The sequence below is a fragment of the Lactuca virosa genome, chromosome 8, assembly GCF_052849685.1.
Source record: "Lactuca virosa cultivar CGN04683 chromosome 8, Lactuca_virosa_CGN04683_v6, whole genome shotgun sequence".
Classification (NCBI taxonomy): domain Eukaryota; kingdom Viridiplantae; phylum Streptophyta; class Magnoliopsida; order Asterales; family Asteraceae; genus Lactuca; species Lactuca virosa.
Genome location: NC_136433.1, coordinates 109193524 through 109219186, shown reverse-complemented (window position 1 = coordinate 109219186; position 25663 = coordinate 109193524). Strand labels below are relative to the sequence as shown.

Here is a 25663-nt window from a genome sequence, read left to right as displayed (position 1 = left end):
CATGATGCCATGCAACCCAAATGGACCATGCCGGGTCGGGTCAAGTCTTACCAATTATAGTTATGGACTTAGACATTAATCCAACAGATTTCTCCAAGATAGCAGTTCCTCTCACTCGACTGACCAAGAAGTCGGTGGTGTTTCGTTGGGGGACTGAGCAGCAGGCAGCATTTGAGACCCTCAGACAGAGATTGTGTGAGGCGCCAATTCTCACCCTGCCAGAGGGAGTAGAGGATTTTGTAGTTTACTGTGATGCTTCGATCACAGGTATGGGAGCAGTGTTGATGCAGCGAGGACATGTGATAGCTTATGCCTCTAGACAGTTGAAGCCTCACGAGGCTAACTATCCGACACACGATTTAGAGCTAGGGGCAGTGGTGTTCGCCCTCAAGATTTGGAGACATTAACTCTATGGGGTCCGGTGTATCATTTACACGGATCACAAGAGTTTGAGGTACCTCATGGATCAGCCGAATCTGAACATGAGGCAGCGCCGATGGTTGGACGTGGTAAAGGATTATGACTGTGAGATCCTTTATCATCCGGGCAAGGCCAACGTAGTGGCCGACGCCCTGAGCCGCAAGGCGGTAGCAGCCCCGATCAGGGATGTATGTCTGAGGATGACAGTGATTACTCCATTGTTGGAGCAGATCAGAGAGGCACAGGTTGAGGGCCTGAAGGAGGAGAGGCAGAAGTGTGAGAGGATTGTGGGCCGAGTAGCTTCCTTTGACTATGACATTCGAGGATTGTTGACCCTTCATGGGAGAGTTTGGGTACCGTACTGGGGAGGAGTACGGCAGGTACTGATGGATTAGGCCCACAAGTCTCGGTTCTCCATTCACCCAGGGGCGACGAAGATGTACAGAGATCTTCGAACCGACTATTGGTGGCCCTGCATGAAGCGGGACGTAGCTTGGTACGTGAAGAGATGCCTGACCTGCAGGAAGGTCAAGGCGGAGCATCAGAGACCCCACGACAAGATGCAACCGTTAGACATTCCCGTGTGGAAATGGGAGGATATCACTATGGATTTCATCACTAAGCTTCCTAGGACCGCACGTGGAGTTGATTCGATATGGGTCATAGTGGATCGGCTGACCAAGAGCGCGCATTTCATACCGATGCAGGAGAGCATATCGGCCGAGAAGCTAGCCGATATTTATGTGCGCGAGGTAGTGGCACGGCATGGAGTGCTTGTATCAGTAGTATCAGATCGAGACGTCCGGCTCACTTCCAGGTTTTGGAAGCGGTTTCATGACGAGATGGGGACTCGTCTTCACTTCAGCACCGCTTTCCACCCTCAGACGGACGGGCAGAGCGAGAGGACGATTCATACTCTCGAGGACATGTTGCGGGCATGTGTTCTAGATTTTGGTGGCAGTTGGGATACGTATCTTCCATTAGCGGAATTTTCGTATAACAACAGTTACCACGCCAGTATTGACCGCCCTCCTTTCGAGATGCTTTACGGGAGGAAGTGTAGGACCCCGATTTGTTGGGGCGAGGTCGGTCAGAGGGTCATCGGGAGCACTGAGGTGGTGCTCAAGACCACAGAGTTGATCCAGCAGGTCCGTAGTAGACTGCAGACTGCGCAGAGTCGGCAGAAGAGTTACGCCGACAGGAGGCGTTCGGACTTGGAGTTTCAGGTGGGCGATATGATCCTCTTGAAAGTGTCACCCTGGAAGGGTGTTATCAGATTTCGGAAGAGGGGCAAGCTGGGCCCCAGATTCATTGGTCCGTTTAGGGTTTTGGCCCGGGTGGGTCGGGTTGCTTATCGGTTAGATCTTCCAGCAGAGCTCAGCCAGGTCCACAGCACGTTCCATGTTTCTAAGTTGCGAAAGTGCTTAGTGGATGATTCAGCAGTAGTACCCCTGGAGGACATTCAGGTGGACGACAACCTGAACTATATCGAGAGACCAGTGGCGATTCTAGATCGCAAGGTGAAAAAGCTGAGGAACAAGTCAGTAGAGTTAGTTAAGGTGCAGTGGCAGCACCGCAAGCGTTCGGAGTAGACGTGGGAGCCCGATGAAGAGATGAGGGAGCACTACCCAGAGTTGTTTCCAGAGACAGCAGACTTCGAGGACGAAGTCTAAGATAAGTGGGGGAGAATTGTAACGCCCCGTTCCTGGTACGTATTTAATTTATTAAATGTCTTTTATAAAGAGCTACTCGGCGAGTAGTAGCCCTAACTCGTCGAGTAGATGCCAGGATGGACGCGGGTTTTAAGTGATCTACTCGGCGAGTCCGCGCCTGGACTCGACGAGTAGGCCAGTCTGGAGGAAACCCTAATCCTTAGGGTTTGTACCCTATTTAAACGTCCTTATAGCCCCCATCCCAGCTTCCAGCACCCTAAAAGCGTTCCCCCTCAAAACCCTAGCCTCCATTGGTGAGCTTGAGTGATTCCTTCTTGATTTTGAGTGTTTTGGTGTATTCTTGGAAGGGTAGAAGTGAAGGAAAGAGAGAAGGTGCAAAGGAGAAGAAAGAGATCCAGAAGCTAGCTTCCATTTGCTACTTCATCTGGTAATAAAGCCTCTACCTTGTTCATTTTCCTAGTAGATCTTCATATATGCTTGTTTTGCCACTTTTGGGACATTTCAAGGTCCAAACTCGAGATTGGAGCTTCCTTAGGGTAGTGAGCTATAGATTTGGACATCATTGAACCCCAGGAGCTCAAAATAGATACCTTTATGCAAAGCAAGGTCTTGTTCCAAACCCTAGGTTCCCATTTCTAGCTTATTTTGGTGTTTTAGCTTCATGCCTCTATGCATGCACGTAAAGTTGGCAACTTTACGTGTTATATCGGCCCTAGAAGCTCAGATCTATGAATTGGATGCACTGAAATCGATTAGAATCAACTGTTTAGTGAGGACATGCATAGGACTCGACGAGTTGCTCTTGGACTCGGCGAGTCGGAGCGCAAATCCTCCCGATTTCTCTGATTTTGGAATTGTGAGTTGAATCAGCGAGTGGAAGAGGACTTGGTGAGTTAGAACAAGGATCTGGAAGTAGAGGGACTCGGCGAGTCCACGTCCCGACTCGGCGAGTCGAGTCGCGAGTTAGAGAAGTGTGAGTCCGGGAACTCGGCGAGTTCATAGTAGGACTCGGCGAGTAGAGTCAACCAGGAAGTTGACTTTGACCAGGAAGTTGACTTTGATCAGGGGTAAAATAGTCATTTTACCCTGAGATTAGTTATCAGTATTTGATTTAGTGTTTATGGGATTTGTAGCCGGGGAGTTCCGGAGCAGCTGTCAGACAGTCTCAGATTTAGCACCTCAGCAGCCAACGTTACGAGGTGAGTTTTCCTTCCAGTGGGAACGGGTCTACGGCCACAATGCCGGCCCGTTTAGTTAGCAGTAGTTCCGGACTCCGGTCTGATGCAGTAGTTCAGTGTGCTTGATGTCTTTGTGATTCAAGTATGTCTTTGTGTTATGTGTTCCGGACTTTGGTCCGATGCAGTATGCAGTATATGTGTTTATGCTAGTAGTTATGATTATGTTATGCTATGTTCAGTCAGTTCCGGACTTCGGTCCGATGCAGAGGGCAAGGCCCTGGTTAGTTCCGGACTTCGGTCTGATGCAGTTTCCGGACTTCGGTCCGATGCAGAGGGCAAGGCCCTGGTTAGTTCCGGACTTCAGTCCGATGCAGTTTCTGGACTTCGGTCTGATGCAGAGGGCAAGGCCCCGGTTAGTTCCGGACTCCGGTCCGATGCAGTTTCCGGACTTCGGTCCGATGCAGTGGGCAAGGCCCAGTAGTTGCTTTATATGTTATTGTATGGTATGTGGTAGTTCGGGGGAGCTCACTAAGCTTTGTGCTTACAGTTTCAGTTTTTGGTTTCAGGTACTTCCGCTAGTAAGGGGAAGAGCTCGGGATGATGGCATGACACACACCACAGTTTCAGTTTATCCTGGGAGTTTTATTCGGATATTTTGATATGTTTTGACATCAGTTGATTTGATAAATTTATTATGACATTTTGAGACGCATGATCCGTGGATTTATCTTTTAATATATGATAGTATGGTTTAGTAGAGTTCTCAAACGAAAATTTTTGGGTTGTATTTTTGGGATGTTTCATATATATATATATATATATATATATATATATATATATATATATATATATATATATATATATAATTTAAACAATTTGATAAAATTTTTTTTAATCTTTGTGACATTTTGTTTTTTATTTTTATTAAATAGTTTTAGTTATTTATGGGTTTTTGTTATATATTTTTATTTATTTTGAATCAAGTAAATAAACTTAAATTCGATAAACCATGTCGAAATTATTTTTTCTTTAATTTTCTTATTTGTGAATTGAAGCGTTAATGTTTTTTATTTTTTTTTATTATTTATTTATTTTTTTAAATTTTATGTCGTTACTGTTCATGTTTTTTTTGCATTCTCCATAGTTAATATCGTTAGCAACTTTATATTTGCATTTATCATTATCATTATTTGACCTTTTGTTTTCTATTTTTGTTATAATTTTAATTATTTATTACTATTGTTTTTATTTATTTTGATTCAAGTAATGAAAAATAGAAAAACAAAAAACAAAAACTCAGACACCAAATTCTATTATACTCTAATATATTAATACATTTTACATTTTCATCTTCTTTTGGTTTTTTCGTATTTTTTAATTTTTTAGTATTATTTTTTTTTAATTTTTTTCATATTATTATTTAATTATTTCCTATTTTTATTTTTTCGTTGTTTCAATTTATTTTTCGTCAACTTGCTAACTTTTTTTTTGACGTTTTCCAAAAAGTGTAAAATGTAGGAATATATTAGAGTATATTACAATTTTGGTGTTTGAGTTTTTTTTGTTTTTTTTTTTTTATAATTTGGTTATTTATGGTTTTTGTAACTTTTTTTATTTTGATTCGCGTAAATAAAATAGTTATATTTACAAATATAAATAAAGAAAATAAACATAACTTTTTTATTTAAACAAATCAAAATAAAAAAAAGTTACGAAACCCATAAATAACCAAAATAAATAAAAAAAATGCGAAAAAAACCAAAAAATATGAAAAGTATAAAATGTATTAATATATTAGAGTATTTTACAGCTTTGGTGTTTAAGTTTTTGTTTTTTTTTGTTTTTCTATTTTTTATTACTTGAATCAAAATAAATAAAAACAATAGAAGAATAATAAATAACTATATATATATATATATATATATATATAAATATATATATATATATATATATATATATATATATATATATAAACAAAAGGTGAAAAAATGATAATGATAAATGCAAACATAAAGTTGTTAACGATAATAACTATGGACCATCAAAGTAAAAAAAAATATAAAAAATAAAAATAAACCGTAACAACATAAAATTAAAAAAAATATATTAACGTTTCATTTCATAATTAAGAAAAAAAGGTTTTGATATGGTTTATCGAATTTAAGTTTATTTACTTGAATCAAAATAAATAAAAACATTAAAAAACCATAAATAACTAAAATTATAAAATAAAAATTGAAAACAAAATGTAAAAAAAAAATTATCAAGTTGTTGAAAATATAAGTATACATATATATAAAATTTATATTTATAATTATATATATATATATATATATATATATATATATATATATATATATATAGAATTTATATTTATAATTTATATATATACAAAATTTCAAATTTATAAAATTACAGAAAAGGTCCTTGAGGTTTGTAGTGTACTGCAATATTGGTACAAGGGCAAAATAGTATTTTCTATTAAAATCTAACAACTGAAAAGTTAGATTTAACGGCAGGAGGACCTTTCATGTAATTTTACAAACCACAGTGACCAGTCGTGTGACTTTTTGCTAGGAAGCCCTCAAAGTGTGATATTCTGTAAACCACAGGGACCAATTGTGAACTTTTGTCTAGTTCTTGTTATCAAGTTGGATACTAATTGTGAAGATAATCATATTTTAAATCTATAGTACTAGAGAAAAACCAACAACAAAAACAAGAAAATAATGATGATTTTTTATTTGAGAAACATATATGGGATGTTATTACTGTTGAAGTACGTAAACTTTCATATACGAAAGTTGTTAATTATGCAACGTTACTGGATGCACGAGAAATAAATAATTCTACGATTATCACTTGGGTTAATAATTATATAGTTCGGTACTGACACTTAATTGGCAAAACAACTATACGAAACTCTAAATACAAATTATGATAAAATATAAAAAAAAGATAAAAAAGTTGTAAAAATGAATTTTGAAAAAAACATGAAAGTAAAATAAAGAAAGTTAAGTTGTAAAAATAGATTGTGAAAAAAATACAAAAATGCAATAAAATTGAAGATATAATAACAAATTATGAAATACAAAGTTATAAAAATGAATTGTGGAAAAAAAAAATATAAAACTGAATGAGCACAATTTCAAAAGTTTAGTGACTAATTATAGCTTAAAAAAAGTTTAGTGACCTAAAATAGCCAAAAATGAAAGTTCGATGACCTTAGATAGCCAAAAAAATATGGTAACCTGTTATTGCCGGTCATAGTGACTATTTTAGCAAAAATTTAAAAGTTAAGTGATCTTTTAAAACTTAAAACGCGTTAAGTGGCCAAGAGCACAAATCCAAAAGTTAAGTGACCAAATATGAGCTAAACCCAAAAAAACACACACACAACTTTTGTGTGCATCACTTCAGTTTCGTGAACATAAAAAAAAAATCTTTTGCTTACTGAGGAAGATGATAACGAGGCGGAGGCAGTGACATTGGCGGAGGAAGGAAACGACAAAGGAGCGACAAGTTGGAGGAGGGTGTTCCTTCGATGGAGGCGTGCGTATGTGCGTTCCTTCCTCCTCATGATTTGAAAATCGATATGACATTATCGCAAAGGGAAAATGGCAATGATGGGAAATAACATTCCAAGGACTGAGTCTGCTAAATTTTTTCAAGGACCGAGTCAGCCTTTTAATAACCTTTAATGACCAAGTCAACTGTTTTTCCTACCCAAATCAAACACATTAATCGGACTGAGTCAGAAGTTTTCATGTGACCGAACCTGGTTAGAAAGAAATCAAACAGGCCCTAACATTCAAAAGAACATTTTTTAGAATATTCGTCAATTTTAAGCCATTTAATATATTAAATGGAGACTTTAATATTAATAAATTTTCATTTCATAAAAAAATAAAAAATTAAATATCCTTCTATTTATTTTTCTTATACATCCTCCTATCATTTTTAGAAGATGAAAAATGTAATAGAGATTTATCAATTTTATTAAATATGACAAATGTCAAAATTTTAAATGTGTAAAAAGATGATAGGTGAAAAAAAAATAAAAGGATATTTGATTTCTCAAAATGAAAAATTAAAAGAAAATTATCATAGTCTAGTAAATTGATCAATTCATAAAAAAGACGATCAACTTATTGAAGTGGCTTCGTCTCATCGGTTCATAAAAAAGTATTAATTAAAGTGTTCCCATACCTTTTTTTCTATTAACCTATTGAGACACTACTTTAATAAATGAAGATACATTTTGCCACATGTCAATCTTTCATTAGTTTTGACACTTGTTATGTTATGATATTTTTGAAATAAATAATATCAACATGTCAATTTTTAGGTTTTTTAAAATTTTTATAATTAAAAAATCACAATACATATAGTTATATAAGTAAGTATTAAATATAATAAATATGATCATAAATTGCAATAAATATGTTTTTTCATTTCCTATTTTGAAATTTAATTTTTTTTAATCACCCAATATAATACATGGGTCTCACAATATATATATATATATATATATATATATATATATATATATATATATATATATATATATATATATATATATATATATACACTAGTAGTCTACCCGCGCGATGCGGCGACGAAAATCAGTTTTTATTTCGCCGATTAATTCACAAACGACGATTAATTTCCTTTCGACACCCATCATATAGTTTCTTTCCACGGTGTTAGCAGTAATATGCACACATGGAGTGAAATTTTCCAATATAAATATTCTTACTTTTTATTATAGGTTATCAGATGTTCGTGATCTTGCATTAACCCGTAAAATGTTTGTTAGCGTTGATAGGTTTTTCGATCTAATCAACAATTTTGTATTTTAAAAAATACAACTTCTTTTCTTATTGTAAAAATCCAAAAAGTTGAAATAAGTATAAGCGATAGGTATGTTGTTGATATAGACTATATTGACAATTTATGGTAGATAACGTAAGATAATTTGGTAAAATAAACAATAGCATATTATTATTGTTTATAAAAAAAATAAATTATCATATAACATTGATTATATTATTATTACATGAAGTTAATTTTATTTTAATTATTAAATAACATTGTGTAGTTAACATAATGAAAAAGAGAGTTTATCTTTTCACTAATTAAACGGAAAAAAAAAAGATGGAATAAGGCTAAATATATACCACATTACCACCTAAGAAAGATTACCTTGTGTTTGGTTGTAACATAGTTTTTGATGTCAAAACTAATTTTATAACAAATGCTGAAAAGTGAGACGGAACATTTCTAACATTAAACAGAAGCAACCCATATGGAAAGTATATTATTTTTCTTCACTTTAATATGCTAGTTAGTAAGGTGAAACATTGACTAAGACCTTACTACAATTTTATGTACTTCACGTGCCGACCTCCACCATTCAAAGTCTAGTTTTTTTAGAAAACATAAGCTCAACTTTTATGCTCGTACAAGGCCCAGTTGCTAATATGCACATGGTCTGCAATACTTGCCTACAATAACATTCTATTTCCACATTGTTATACTTAATTTTACACTCCACTAACTGCAAGAATAACAATGTGCCTTTTGCTAATTAAGGTGCATTGGATCGTATTATTACATAAAATTATAGTATTATAATATATAGCTAATCATATCATTGCCATCAAATACAAAGCTTTAAGTAGATTTTTCTAAGTACAATCATCATAATAAGACTAAATTAATCACAAGTCTAATATTGTAAGTAGACAGATTTTTGAAGTGCAATACTTCTTAATAGGAAACAGGTTGAAAGTATAATGATTTGATGAAAAATGAAAGTACAGTGCCACAACATACAAATAAATGAAAGTATATTGTTATTTCTCACATTCAATCCTTAAACCTTTTTTAAACATCAAGAATTTTATATCAAAGGAAAAGGCCTAACAGGTATCAGGTATCTGAACAAGAAATTATACATCCATAGTTGCACAATATAAAGCAAACTAAAAACAAAATAAGACAAATAACATAGATAAAAACAAAACACCTAGCACCTAAAAATAATCAGACAAAAAATAAGATGCAAATCACACTAAATATCAACCAATTGAGAATGTATATCAACACTGTTAGTGGTCTAATGAAAGAAATCAGAAACAACACCCCTTGGTCTTCAACTATATCATCAAACATCAATTAATACAACTCCAACCACCTGAAGATCTTCATAAGAGTCATCAGCTAAAAAAATTCAAACATCTCTTCAAACCAGATCCAAGCTTAATTTCTCAAATCCATCTAAAGAGTCACCTTTAACATCGTTAACCAAACCCCCAATGTTAAGGATATAATAAGATTATACATACCAAGCTGGCTAAGGATGTTAGGGAGAGTATCTTCTAAATTTGAAATAAACCATAATAAAAGCATATGTTACCATAAACTGCTCATACATAGCTTATCCCAGATTAAACCCATTAGAAAACACCTTACTTATTTATATAAGAAAGATATATTGTAGTTTATTTTTATATGGAAAGATAATACACCCCTCTTACAAAAACACAAGTATGCAATAAGTAAAAAAGAATATGGGGTCAACTTACCCTTTGTTTGAGGAGTACCACTAACAAGTAACAACCCATGTGTTAGAAGCAATAGCGGCTTGAACTGAAGACATGTGAACAAATATTCATTCTCCAGTCAACTTAAAGTTATAATAAAAGGATAAGAGAAGTAAATCAACTGTTTCATCCTTAAAAATGTTAACTTCCTTGATTATTGGTCATGCGTTTACACACATTCTCTTCAAAGTGATCTACAGCTTCTTGTCATCTGTGGTGGGTGTTTTATGTACAACCTTCTTCTTTCTGTAAGTTTAGATCAATTTTAGCAAGTAAATAACCAAAAAGCAATAAATATACATTCTCTTTTGGCTATTTCCTCATTTAATTAGCAGATAGAATCATTTTGTTAAGTATTAATTTGGAATTTGTTCAATTAAGTGAGTATTCAATGGTAAAAGTACTATTATGTATAACAATATCTATCTTTGATAAACAATATATATAAGAGTTTATAAAGACAAAGATAAGCATCCAAACATGTATAAAGCACCACAACATAATAGAGTTAGACCTTCTCATGCTACCCTTTCAACCAGTACGCACAACACCTGCCATCATCCATCATTGTAGCTTTTCCATATTCACCTGCCACAAGTAATAAAAAAATATGAAGATAAACTATCAATAATCGAATATAAATGTTGAGTTATAATCTTCTAATCATAAGTAACTTCAAGGAGAAACCCTCTGCTTCTGCAGTTGGTACGATTGTGGTGGTTTGGTGTTGGTGGCAGATAAAGGAAGAGGGAACAACGCTTTGTGGTGGTGGTTTGTTGTCGTAGGGGAGGAGATCAAAGAATTAGGGTTATTTGAAAATGAGATAAAATGCAACATTAGAGAGAAAGAGAGGGGTTTGGGGCATATGCACCGTTATAAATGGATGAAGATGGAGACGATGATGGTGGTGAAGTGCTCTTGCAGGTGGTGTGGTCCGACAGTGATGTTTGGTTGTGAAGGTTACGGTGTCTAGTGTTTCTATGATTCTAGAGAAAAGAATTGAGTGGTGGTGAAAGCCATGGTATGACGGTGGATGGTGGTCACATTGAAGGTCGCTAGAATTTCGAAAAGTTGTAACGTTACAAGGGTGGTGCGACATTGAAGAGTGGGTGGTGCTACGATTGTGGTGGTTCTGGTGGTGGAGAAAAGAGGATGGAAAACCTTAGTGGTGTAGGTTTGTTGCCGCAGGGGATGAGATTAGGGTTTTCTGATAATGAGAGAAAACGCAAAATTAGAGAGACAAAGAGAGGTGTTTGGAATGACATGAGCGTGTTTCATCTATTCTATTGTAAATCGTACACGCTCAAATGATATGATTAGATTGTAAATGATGTTATGATATTGGTACCTCTTAAAATTCAAGAAATATCTAATATGCCTTAATTATATATATATATATATATATATATATATATATATATATATATATATATATATATATATATATATATATTGTGAGGTTTAATAGAAAACCATAATTATCAATGAACCAATCTTTTTTTCAACTTTTAGAACTTATTTTTTATCAAAAAAAAAAACTAAAAATACAGAAATTCATAACTTTTTATCCTTTTTTCCAATGATATCAAATTCGATTTTTTTTAACATCAAATTCATAATGTGAATCTTTGAAAATTCACAATGTGAATCCGGATTCCCACGGTGAATCCGAAAAATATTTTTCACATTCACAATGTTAATATATGAATTTAGATATTTTTAGATTTTTTTTTCAATAAAGAATAAGCTCTAGAAATTGAAAAAAAGATTTGGTTCCTTGAAGAACCAATAATTATGGTTCTCTATTGAACTTTTCCATATATATATATATATATATATATATATATATATATATATATATATATATATATATATATATATATATATATATATATATCAAGGTTCTAAATAACGTAAGGCGTGACTTGACGGCAATGTCAAACCTCAAGCTTTTCCGAGCCTTGGCGAGCCACGTCGTTTGTAAGGCGTGACTTAAGGCGGCAATTTTGTATATAATTCATATTTTTATATGTATTTTCTATTATTATTAATTTTTATACACATATATGAGTTAAGGCGGTGTTTTGATAAAGTTTGGCGGCACATACAAGCCTTGGAGCCATGGCGCGCCATGGCGGAGCCATGACGAGCTTTTTAGAACCTGGACCATATTTAATATATATATATATATATATATATATATATATATATATATATATATATATATATATATATATATATATATATATATATATATATATATATATAACTCTGTTCATCTGGACCCTATTAATTACGTGCAATAAAAAGATATTACTAAGTTAATTCATATCAAATCATGTAAATAAAATGAAACACACCTATTTAATGAATCACATGGTTACCAAAAGAAAATATAAATAAGCAACTATGGACCCATGATATCAATATCGTATTATCATTTGACATAAATTCAAACTATTTGAAAATTAATGTTATGGGTTTGGTACAATTTTTACCGATGGTAATAATATCTCACATAAACTTCACCTAAGTTTTTGCACTTTTTATATTTTTTACCTAAGAGGTAGGGTGTGGTGATGTTTTTACCTACCAATTTTTCACTTTTTTTAATTAAAAAATCTAAATAACTACATAAACATAAAAATATATACTAATTAAAATAACATAACATTTCATAAATTGAAAACATTACATTTGATTTAACAATCATAAAATGAAAATTAAATTAACTAACTTTAATTAAATATTTCAATATGAATATTCACCGATATCATTGTCAATTGACTCATTTAAATTAATTTCATTAACCCGATATATGTCTTCCGCCAAATCGTTGCGAAGCTCGTGGTGTTTTTGATTGTCACGTATCGACCTTCTTTTGAGAAGCATCTTTCGCGTCCTAGGTTGGATTTCTTCTTCTTTTTCTTCTTCTTCTTCTTGTACTGTATCCATAATCCCTTCCCATGATTTCACAACAGTCTGACCAACGGTTAGCAACAACTTACAATTTTCTAATGGATTTGCCATTTTTTTGAGATGATTTTTTAGAAAATGTATGTAAATGTATAAAATAAATAATATAGGTTTGAGTGAATATGTTTGATTTATGTTTGTATATACAGTGGTAAGGAAGGAAATTTGAAAAAAAAATGGCAGCAATTATCACAAAAACGGGCAAAAAATATCCAAACGTTCCAATTTTTCAAACTTTTAACACCGACCGGTACTTCACCGGCGATATATATAGGGGAGAGGGGCGGTGTTCACCGCCGGTAAAACGGTCCACATCGGACTACCGGCGGTTATATCCGCACGACACCCTTAGCCTAAGTGCACAAATGTGTTTGTAATAGAAAATGATATTTACACACCTTAGGTTACTACTTTTGACATTTTTTATCTTTTAAATTGTCTACCGATAGTTATGAAACTATTAAGTTTTCTCTTTTGTGGTTATTTTGTATCAACTGTATTGTGGCCCAGCCTTGGTTTTTCTTGTTAATGTTTCAAAAAAATATATATATTAAAAATAATCGGTCAACCCATAGGGGAAAAAAGTCAACCGTCAATTGTTTGGATGTAATGAAGTTCGTTATGAGATCACGCTTAAGATACCAACACCCAAATAAATTGAGGGTCCAAATCCACGCACAATTTCTGAAATTTACAGACTTTGAAATCATTCCCGATCAAAATTTTTAATTAATCCATCCCATCACCTCTCTCCCTCTCTCTGTATATACATGCATGTATAGGTGTCAATTCATATCATCACCTGCGATTTCGTTTTGTTTTTTGTGTATCGATAGGCGAAGAGAAAATTAGTGTCTACGCATTACAGATTTATGAAATTGTGATGATGAGAAGATGTCGAGCACTGAAGATTCAGAAGATTATTCATATGGCGGACGTCGATTTCAAAGGGTGAAGCAGAGGCTAAAAGATCGATCCAGGGTACGTATGTATTGTCAATTTCTTCGTATTGAATCGATTTGATACATTTATTCATTTGTCTGTTAGAGAGTCGCCCAAACAAAAGAAAAAACAAAGGAGATATTGTCCAAACAAGCTGTGAAGATAGCCAAACATGCTGAAGAACATGAAAGCTTCATCACCAAGGTACATACATATAAACACACATAGAAATACATACAGTCATACACAGATGTATATATGTATGTATAGAATGTGCATAATTAACAATTACAAATTTAGCATTTCATGATTAACCTTACATGGTAGAATTGTTTGAATAAATTGCTTTCTTTTTTCTGGTTTTGTAGGTAACTCATTTTTTGGGTGTCTTCGCATATGGGGCATTTTGTTTCATATTGGGTGCAAGTGAGTAAAATACGTTTTGGGATGATTTTTCTTTCTTTCTTTTCTTTGTGTTAATTGATGTCTAGAAATTGGCATGAATGATCTTTAGTTTTATTTAGTGCTTGTTAATGTCTTGTTTTTATTGTCTTAGGGCCCCAAGATGTTCGATATATTTACATTTTGTTCTACATCACCTTCGTTCCTCTTCGATGGATTTACTATCGGTATAAGAAATGGCACTATTATCTTTTGGTACGATCATTAATTTCTATCACTCATTCACTTTATCTGTTTGTTTTATTGGTGTAAGAAGAAATAAAGATGTGATCGACCGACTCTTATATATGCCAAAACGTAATGCATCTATATATGCAGGATTTCTGCTACTATGCCAATACCCTGTGCTTGATCATGCTTTTATTCTTTCCTCGAAATCAAAAGCTTTTCATGGTTACCTTCTCATTTGCAGAGGCAAGCGCATTCTCTCAACTCTCATGCATATTTATATATTTACGTATCTACAATAAGCAAATTTAACCCATAGTTAAAATGCATTATTAGTAGATCACTACTGAGTTGACTCACAATTTACGGTTGATACTCTTATGTAGGGACCGCTAGCATGGGCGTTGATCATTTGGCGTTGTAGCTTGGTTTTTAGTTCAGTTGACAAAATTGTAAGCGTCCTTATACATCTTTTACCAGGTGAGTTTGATTAAATTTGTTTAAAATTGGGAAAGACACATTTCCCAAATTTCTATTTTAACTCAAGTAAGTTTTGATATTTTTCTCAAGCTAACCATTTTTTTCGTCCTTTTGGGTTGTATATGTGTAGGTGTGGTTTTCTTTACGCTATGCTGGTGGGACCCGGAATTCTTCGAAGCCATGTATCCAGAGGGACATGCACATGCACGAGGAGTTTCATGGCGTAGTGTAGAAAGCCAATCGTTCCTGTGTACATGGCTATTCACAGTTCCTTTGTTTGCTTATGGCATTTGGCAGCTTCTTTATTTTCTTATAGTAAATGTCCTTCGTCGACAGCGCCTCTTAAAGGATCCTGAAGTCATGACTTCCTACAGGTTAATTAATATATCTCTAAATTCTCTAACATCACATGCATGGATATATCTACCCTTTCTTTTAAACGGTTTTTTTGGAGACCGAATTTATTGTTGTCACTGTTTGGTATTCAATTTTCTTAAAATAAATTTCCAAAAAATTCAAATGGGTTATATATATATATATATGTAAGGTTATCAATCTATTAATTTGATAATAAATTTTCATAAAGGTTTCAAATGATTTGATTTTTTTCACAAATGCACCAAAATATGACATTTAATTATGGAAAAACATTATTTTATAAAATATATAATATTTATATATTCATATTAAATTTTTATTTTTAATAAACCCGTGTAATACACGAGTTTCACACCTAGTATATATTAAAGTTATGAAGAAAATGAATAGTAAACTTGTCATTTTTTTGGCAGAATTGGTCCCTGTATTATTATTGGGCTTCAAAGTTATGAATAATAAATTTGGATGTTTTTTGGCAACTTTGCTCCTCATTCTTTAACCATTTTGACACTTTTGGTCCTTGCAACCAATAATTTTACACTTTTTAGGAACCTTTTAATATTTAAAGTTTGGCCACAAAACTTTAACGGTTTGACAACTTTGATCCATTTTCTAAAAAGTTGCAAATTCTCACCCCTTTAATTCTTTAGCCATTTTGACACTTCTGGTCCTTGTAGTCAAAACTTTTATATTTTTTCATAAAAACTAGATGTTTTTTGGCAACTTTGTTCCTCATTCTTTAACCATTTTGATATTTTTGGTCCTTACAATCAATATTTTTACACTTTTTAGGAACCTTTTAATCTTTAAAGTTTGACCACAAAACTTTAACGGTTTGACAACTTTGATCCCTTTTCTAAAAAGTTGTTAATTCCTACCCCTTTAATTCTTTAGCCATTTTGACACTTCTGGTCCTTGCAGTCAAAACTTTTACATTTTTTCATAAAAACATTAAAAAAACGGTCTGGGGCAAAAGTCCGGGCTTTTCATCCTTGCACTTTCTACGTCTGTCATATTTATCGATTCGCAAACAACATTGAAAGCTTCTGGCCCCCGCGTAGCGGGGGTAACCTTTCTAGTTACAATTATAAATTGTTTTTTTATAATAATCTTCATAACAATAATTTTAAAAAATAAAATCATAATTTTTTTTGTTCTTTTTCAGAAATAACTTAAAACGTTTATTTTTAACATAGTCCTACTAAAGGATGACATGGTAGTTAGTTTTGTTTCATCTTTAGTTTTGAAAAAAAAAAAACTTTTTTTGATCATCTACAATACATAGAGTATATATGTCAAACAACAAGAAATATAATATTTTATATGGAATTTTTGTATCAATATAGCTTTATTTGATTGAAGATTATCTTTATAAAATAAATTTATCAATTTAATTTTCTAGTTTACATAACTAACATGTTTGATGACGTACAGGGGGCTATCAAATAAGGCACGTAAAGCAAACAACGTATGGTGGAGATTAAGCGGGTGTCTTGGAGACCAAAATCGCATGCTAATGTACATTCTGCTTCAAGCCATTTTCACAGTGGCAACAATGGCGCTCACAGTTCCCATATTCCTGTCATATGAATTACACCTTATTTTCCAGATACTCAAAGCTTCTGCAGCTGTATGGAATGGAGGTCAATTCTTATTGGAGGTCATGCCACGTCAAGTGGTTCTCAAGCAGAAGAAAAAGCTAGAGGTGGCAGCGCCAGTACAAGGAAACTGACACCCACATCAGCGTGCCACGTCAGCTAGTCTCTAGGTGATTTACACAAGTCATCTGCCATGTCACACGGCATCCCATGATTTAGTTATCTTCCCCTTACTTATTCCAAAGTGTATATTATCCATATTTATTGGTGAATACATGCTTAATTAAATCCTCATAATCAAAATAATTGCTTACATTTTTAATTCGGTAATTGAAACGGTATGTTGAGTACCCTGTCTTTGTTTTAGTTTTCTCGCAATGTTAATACTAATCAAATTAATTTTCATAAGATACCAATAAAATAAAATGACATAATAAATATAAAGCAACACGCAAACATATATAAATGTAACATCCTCTGAGATCTTTATGTATCAATGCTTGCATGGAACTTGAGTCTTTTTCTTGTTTATTGTTATTGGATTTTTTGTTGCTTTGCATGGGTTTGGATTTAGCACTCACAAATCAAAAGCCAAAAGGAAAAGAAATTTCAGGGGCCAAAAAATACTAGTTTTTGGATTTGAGCTCATAACACATCAACATGCCGTTATATTGTTGCATTCATTCTCATATTTTAGTTTTAGTTGTTGTGCACACATGTAAATGGTACCCAGATTTGCACATTTAAACATGAAGATTAGAATATTTGTGAAGAATTTTGGAGCTTATTCTTTTACTCTCGATCATTGAAGACACACTTAGGTTGAATTTCTCCATGATACTTTGTGTAAACTTTTGTCAATTCCATGATTAGCATGGATTGGTGTAGTTTAGTGTTATCGGATGAGGTATTCTTAGGATTATATGTTGGATTTGATGTGATGGTGAATTTTCTACATTCTTTTCTTATGAACTCCGAAAATTAAGGTTTATTTTCTTGGATTGCTTGACTTGTTGTTTACACCATCTAAACAATTGCTAAATGTTTGAGGAAATAGAAGCATGAAATTGAATGCTTAGTAGTTCAACTGCAATTTCTGTTGATTGTGATTATCATCTGATACAAACTTACATTTGAGTTTAAAATTTATTAATAATTTTTGAAATTTAGGGAAGAAATATGCATTTCATTGGATGTTTAGTGCATGTTTATTTGTTGGTGCTCAACTGAAATTGATTTTAATGCAATTATTTGAATATGAGGAACTTCATGCATTACTTTGTTAAAATCCACACTGTAAATTTTTGTGCATCATGCAATGAAACTTGTATGTTATGTAGTACCAAGAAAGAAACATCTAAAGCCTACTAACACATGTTCAAGCTATTACCCCTAATATAATGGCGTCAAGATTTTAAACACAAATAAAGCACCAGATAAGCATATTTATCAAGAAAATTTTAAAGGTATTACAACTGTTGTTGATTTTTACTAGTTAACAACGAGTATAAACAAAAAAATACCGATCGCTTGCTCAGAAATATGAATTCATACCGATTTTCTCTTCAGAACTGCTATGCTTCTCGAGCAAGCAGATCACTTCATCTAAGAATCATAAATCCAATTCGAGATTGATTTCAAACCTTACCAATCAACTCCGACACACACTTCTTCACTTTTTCGTCACCGCTACCAGCTTTAGCTTTTACCACGACTGGAGCATCTCTAAACGCTACGACTATTCATTCTCGAAGCTTCTAAAGATTCCGCCATTTCTCGTTCTACGCATTTTTCTCTCTCGATTAATTCTTCTTTGGATACACCACCGACAATCAGCGATTTCCGCTATGATGGGGCGTACTTGCTGGACGCGCTGACAGAACAACCGTTCCGAACACCAGCCTCGCATTGGTGTATGATATTTGACTCACACGATTTGTATGCCGATGCCCAAGATTGGGGGTCTTTGAAACCGAGGACGACGGAATCGTCTGTTCAGGCTGGATGGGTCTTCAGATGAGAGGTATTTGGGGTCGAAGGTAATTAGGGTTTCTGCCGGTGAGTAGTCGTCTTGATTTATGGACATTCTTCGCTTATCGGCCTCAGGAGTCTGCAGTTTGGCAAATTCTATTCATATCCTCCTCTTATAAAATAGTATTATAATCTTTAAATAACTATATGAAGTGTAACTCTTTTATAATATTTGAGGTTGGCTATTCATTTATATAAAAAGATTTTTATATTATTTTTATGTTTTTCTAATTAAAACTATTTTTTACCTTTTTAAAATAAATAACATCATCCTTTCCGGATCCAATTTTATCAACCAAATCATATATCTATCATCGTCATTTATCTCTTCTCTCATCTTTAGTATCTCGAACCCTTAGAACTCTACAACCCTTGCCACCATAACTGGATTGTTGTCGATGAGCTTTGTCCAACTGTCATCAGCTGTCTCCTTCCCCGACAAAAAGAAATACCTTACAACTTCTATCTCCCTTTCTTACTTCTCTCGTCGCTCTTCTTCCTTACCCTCCTTCAACTCCGATGAACAATATCATACACCAAAAACCTCTCTCTCTCTCTCTCTCTCTCTCTCTCTCTCTCTCTCCCCCCCCCCCCTCTCTCACCTAAAATTAGTATAGGGAATTGCGAAAGAGGAACGAGAGTTAGATCTAGAAATTATTGTCAAATATGGAAATCAGGTTCACCTGATACTCTCACATGAAATTGGTATATGGTATCGAACAAGAGGAAGAGAGTCGAATCTAGAATGAGAGTCTATGTAGGGGTTGAGCTGGATTTCTGGGATGAAATAAAGTTCTATAGGGTTGTGAGAAATCAATATCAGTTTGACGAGGGTTTCATTTGATGTTTATGTTGTTAGTTTAGTCTTCTGATGTAATTTAATTTCCAATGGTTTCATTTAGGATTTGTTAGATATTCTTGCTGAAAATTTATTCTTGCGATATTCTTGTTGTTTTTTAGATTGTTTCGTTCTTCTCATTGTGGTTCTACTTTGAAGTTATGGAGGTCATGGAAATGGATCAGTTCAACAACATATCCCTTGTTTCGATAGGTCTTGGATGTTGTTGGGAACATTCAAACAAAGCTTAATGCAACATTTTGATTTTTTTCTAAGAGTTTGTCATATTTCAATTGAATTGCAACACTAATATAGTCAAACATAGGATAAAACTTCTTTATTTCTATATTCTACTTTTACGTTGTTCTTTCATTCCGTTTAAATAGGAACTTATAAACTCACTTGTTTACTATCTGAGTTGTACGTTGTGCAAAAAAAGATATAATTAAGAGTCATGTGCTTATGTGGATGGACTCTGCTTACCTTTCACTGCTTTTTAATGCATTGTAATAGTGATATGGAGTTACTTTGTAACCCCGTTTATGCAAGTCTCCATAATCTAACAAATAAAATGGGTTACAAAGTAACTTCAAATCATCGTTAGAATGCACTAAAAAGTAATAATAAAAAAGAGTAGTATAATGTAAACAGTTGATCCACAAAGACATAAGGCTAACAGTTATACACTTTTTACATAAGGTACACCACAGTCAGTAAACAAAGGAGTTTGTTTATAAGTTACTATTTAAATAGAATGGAAGAACAAGGTGTAAAAGGAGAATTCAAAATTAAAGAAGTTTCAATCCTATGCTTGACTATATTGTTGTTTAAGTTAAATTGAAATATGAAATTGACTCAATCATATCTAAGTTGGTCTTAAAGATGTTAACAAGCTCTAACACATCACATTCTCCGAATTGTTAAATTCAAAACAAGCTCTTTGAAAGAAACCTAACTTTATAATTTAAATTTAAACAGGTTATTAGAAAAATATCAATAGATTGCATTAAGCTTTGTGTGAATGTTCTCATCAACATCCAATACTCTTCACAAGCTTGGATACGTAAAAATGTGTGAATTTGGTTTACATTAAATGTAACGTCCGTGTTTCTGGGCTAAGAATTAATATAATTATTTAATAGTCAGCGTCAACCATTGTAACTCATTTTGAATTAATAAAGAGAATGAATATTATGTGAATTATGTGCTTATATACTTGTTTATAACGATATAATAAATTAAGAATGAAAATAAGCGTCAAAAATAAAATAATAGATAAACCCGATATATATGAAGAAAGTTTTAGTGGTCGTGACAAGGATTCCGGAGATATAAAAAACGCCGAAATCCGAGTTATAACGAATAAGTTATGACATGTCGAAGTGTTACGGCTAAACCGGCACGACACCGCATAACGTAAAAAGTAATTTTTGATAAAATATTTTTTAGCCTTAGTTATCTAAACAAAAGTTGAAATATACGTTAAACCGAGAGTGTGCATAAAAAGAACGTCCAAATCTGACTTCGTATGAGGAAGTTACGATTTTTCAAAGATTTAGCATAGCAATGCATAGCCCGGAATTTGAATGTTAGATCGGTCGAGTTTTAGCCAAAATAATCTAAATGAGAAATGAAGATGTCGTTAATAGGAGTTCAACGATAAAAAGACAGTCGAAAACGGAGCTCGTATGCGAAAGATATGGACGAAACTTAGTCCCTACTCTTCGAGCGCGGCGAATTCGATACAGTTTTGTAAATCTGAGATAGAATGATAGTTAGCTGACGGGGTCTTAATGAAAGTTGTAGTACTCGTAAATACCAACGCGTAGATATAAAGAACGTCGATAATAGAGCTCGTATGTTAAAGATATGGACGAAACTTAGTCCCTACTCTTCGAGCGCGATAAATTCGATATAGTTTTGTAAATCGGAGATAAAATGAGAATTAGCCGACGGGATCTAAATGAAAGTTGTAGTACTCGTAAATACCAACGCGTGGATATAAAGAACATAGAAAATGAATCTCGTACACGGAAGATACGGACGAAACTTAGGGCCTACTCTATGATCAAACCCCTATAAATAAAAGATGAATTCTTCATTTTTTTTCTTCACACCATAAGCCTTTCTTTCTCTCTCTAACTTCTCTCTAGACTCCCAAAACCCCTCTAAAGCCCTAGTAACTTCAAGGTGCTAGAGGAAAGCCCCGGAGCATCCGAAGGCTCCGAGAAAAAGAGCTTTTCGGCTCCGAAGCTCTGCTCCAGTGGAGCCCGATTTTTTTAGCAAAACTCACTGTAAGTGAGATACGCCTACCCTACTTTAAATATAGCTTATATTTAAACATAATATCGTTATTATGAACCTATAAATAAGTTTATCAGTAATTCAAAGTCGTTATACTGATTGAACTACTTACGGGAGAGGTGTCTAGAATGGTCACGTTGGGTTTGGTTGTTGGATTTCAGAAAAGCTATATGCCGAAATGGTCCTGCCTTCCAACTGTCCTGCCTGGATGATCTTTATTTGATAGATCATGAAGTAGACTCTGAATTAATGATGAATCTAGACTAATAATTAGTCGCAATGAATATTAGACTAAAATCTAGTGGTAATGATACCAGGTTTCATCGAAGGAAAACAAATTAAGCGAAGCGCTATCTGAGTTCGTAATCACCACCTTAATAGGTGAGTGCATAGTTACTTTCATCTTACACATATATATGAAGTAATTTATATAAATTACGTACTATGTGTGTATATTATCTGTTTACTTGATATCTATGTTGGATGAACGTTTTTATACATGTTTTAAATGATTTAAACTGTATACGTATTTTATATGTACAAAAATGTTGGGTATAACATGGGTAGATGAAATAGATGATCTGTGATAAAATGATGAGAGGTCTCGATGTTTATGATGATCCAGTCATCTAACAGAGTATAGATGACGACCACGGACTATTCTAGACAGTCCAGTGGAACGCTAGCAGGCTCGCAACCTGTAAGTGTTTATTTGAACTTAGTGTTCGCCAACAGTACTCCATCCCCTCATGGTTGCCTTATTTGACATAAATTGTTAAGGAACCCCTGAAGCAGTGTTGTCACCCCGATGAAAATCCTTAAGCTAGGTCCCTTATATTAGATGTTTTAGGGACGTAAAGTGAGGATAACGGGAACGGGTAATCGGGTTTGTTAGGTTTGATGAAATTAATAAACTTATTATTGTGGGTTGAAAACCCTATATGCTCACCAGGCTCCCAAGTCTGGCTCGCTCAGTTTATTGTATTACAGGTAGTGACACAAGAGCATAGTTGGATGACTTGACGAGGGATTATGGATTATAGGCCAGTAGATATAAATAAATGTTGTAAGGTCTATGTTGTTTTGTTTATGCTTTTGATCTGTATCGAACATGACATCCCGAGGTTTTAATATAATGAAATTCATTTCTTCGGAAATACTTTGATAAATCTTTATCACATTTATCTTTTGGGAACATATTCCGCAACACTTTTCTTTAAAAATATTACTCTGATTTTCAAACAAAACATAAACAAATCAGTCTTTTCTGACCGTAAAAATGGAGATGTCACATTAAAAGCCTTCAACGGAATTTAATTTGACGTGTCTTACTAGATTCATTTCACTAAACAATTACTAAAAAAAATTATTTTACTTATAATTCGCCATAAAATAAAGCCTATATGTGGCTCACATAGAACATTTGCTTTAAAAAGGAGATAAAAGGTAAAAGGGTTTTATACTTTTATGGCATGATCTCAAAAGGCTCGTCTCTTTCTAATGCATAGGCATTGTGCCATAGATTGAGTTATGTAGGCAACCAAGTAAAATAAGAGACGTCCACTTCAAAACGCATTCTAGAGAGGACCACACTTTTTGACAGAAGGTATGTAACATCATAAAGTTATTCATTTGTTCATGATTTATAATTTATTATATACATGATCGTAGAAGATCTTAATTAGATCAATTATGATTCAGAATGATGTAAACCCAAACAAAATCAAATGGCCGAACAACTAAATGTTTCACAACTGTTTTATATGTATTTATCTTTTATAAACAGTTATCATTTTATGTAATTTTACATATTTTAAAAGTTTTCAACTACTTTTGTCAAACACTCATAAAAAATAAATTTACAGCTCCCGACTACCAATTACAAACTAGCTTTGTCGGACGCACCTTATATCTTTCATACTCATTTATTGTTAGCTTTTTACATGCTTTAGTAGTGATTATTTACGAATTAATTGTTTTAGTGGTAATCACTCGGAATGTAGTGTTCCATAAAAATTTAGGACATGTTCAAATCTCATATGCTTCCATTTTAAGATTGCATGCAACTCATAAAAGAACCATGACAATAAAGAAAGTAATATGATAGATCCAAAAAAAAATGTTTCACTTCTTGACAAATAGAATTTCACAAGTGGTAACATTAACATATATGACTTTGGGCTTATTTATAAGCTAGTGCCCACTTTATTTTTAATTGAATTTAATGTTTTCCATTCTCCATTCATCTTTACGCCTAGAAATGAAACTATCAGCCTTTACGTTCACGTCGGGGCTAGGAAAAGATATTGGGCTGGGCCCAAACGAATCTCCAACGTCGATCGCAGTTGATGTTGATGTTGATGTTGATGGTGATGGTGATCGGAAATCAACGGGTCCATGCTCCGGTGAACTACAAACAGATTCATGAATGCTCCTTGACTTAACGGAATCCCCTCGGAGTTCGAATTTCATCGCTGGCGGTGGTGGGGTTGGAATTGGAATCATAGGCGAGTGTGGGCCGCTGAGAAGAAAATCGTCCCTGTCATAGAAATTGCTTGTTTTTGTCGGTAGAGGCGGTTTGTCTGTGCCCGCAGAACGCCGGCGGAGAGCTTCTGTTTTCCGTTGCAACGGCGGAGATGGAGATTTGATTTGGCTCATACGCTTGGACTCTTGCTTCAGTGTTACTGGAACAGTGGACCTCCGAGGTGGAGAAATAACGGAGGAGGAATTGATATGCTTGCTTTTCGTTCCAGTTTTGAAAAAACCCGTGATGATTGAAGATGGCGGAGGTGGAGGTGGTGATGGTGGTGGAGAGGTTTTTGGTGGAAAACGCTTCGTCTTACGGACGGTCTTAAATATGGCATTGAAAATGGTCCTAAGTGGTGGAGGCGGCGGAACCACCGTAACGGGAGGCGCATGCGGCAGCAACAGCGGCTGTATAGACGGAGTGACCGGCTGTATATTTGTCGGTTTCTGTCTGCTTTTTCGCTTCCTCTTCCTCTGATCATCCACTGAATCTATTTTCGTAGCCAGTTCCGATGTAGAGTCACTTAATGTCCCTTCAAGTTTGTCACGCTTCTGATGCAATCGGTGCTCCGATGGCACCAACGAAGGTGGAGGCGGAGGCAGTGTTGAAGATGGAGGATTTTGGGATACTATCTGTATCTTGTCAATTCGGCTCGTAACATCATCGACCGTTTCATCCCGCCCAAGACTCCGACAGGATCTCCGCCTCCTTGTCTTGACGCTGACGGAAAGCGGTGGGGTCGGAGGTGAAAGAGGACGCAATTGTACCATGCTCACCGGCACATTTCGACTGATTTTAGTACTTCCCTCCGCATGCACTTCCTCTGCCTCCCTCCGCCGAGGTCGGTGGCGGATATCACCGGAGATCGTTTCATATCGATATATATCCTCCTTTCCCCCTCCTATCCGCGGTGAACGGTTGTTAACCGATGAAGAATTCTGAATATCCACCTCAGAATCATCGTAAAACCTTATTCCATTCTCGCCCTTCTCCCTCAATGATTCAGATTCCCGCCTCAGATCCGGGTACGATCTGCTGCTTCTTATTAATCCACCATTAACCTGCTCGTGCTCCTCATAC

At 34.4% G+C, this 25663-nt stretch overlaps 1 protein-coding gene across 1 annotated transcript; it reads left to right on the top strand.

Moving 5' to 3' along the window:
* The first annotated feature begins 13463 nt into the window (after positions 1-13463).
* On the top strand, positions 13464-17172 carry LOC145133796 (glycerophosphocholine acyltransferase 1-like). Its single transcript, XM_079068755.1, has 8 exons — positions 13464-13836; positions 13903-14001; positions 14166-14223; positions 14354-14454; positions 14578-14673; positions 14814-14907; positions 15038-15281; positions 16720-17172. Exons 1-8 carry the CDS (start codon positions 13750-13752, stop codon positions 17015-17017), a joined length of 1077 nt encoding a protein of 358 aa, XP_078924881.1. The 5' UTR covers positions 13464-13749; the 3' UTR covers positions 17018-17172.
* Positions 17173-25663: the final 8491 nt, after the last annotated feature.

Coding starts and splice junctions, on each gene's coding strand:
- LOC145133796 (XM_079068755.1), top strand. CDS start 13,750: ATGTCGAGCACTGAAGATTCAGAAGATTATTCATATGGCGGACGTCGA. Junction 14,002..14,165: donor ATGAAAGCTTCATCACCAAG/GTACATACATAT, acceptor CTGGTTTTGTAG/GTAACTCATTTTTTGGGTGT. Junction 14,455..14,577: donor AATGGCACTATTATCTTTTG/GTACGATCATTA, acceptor CTATATATGCAG/GATTTCTGCTACTATGCCAA.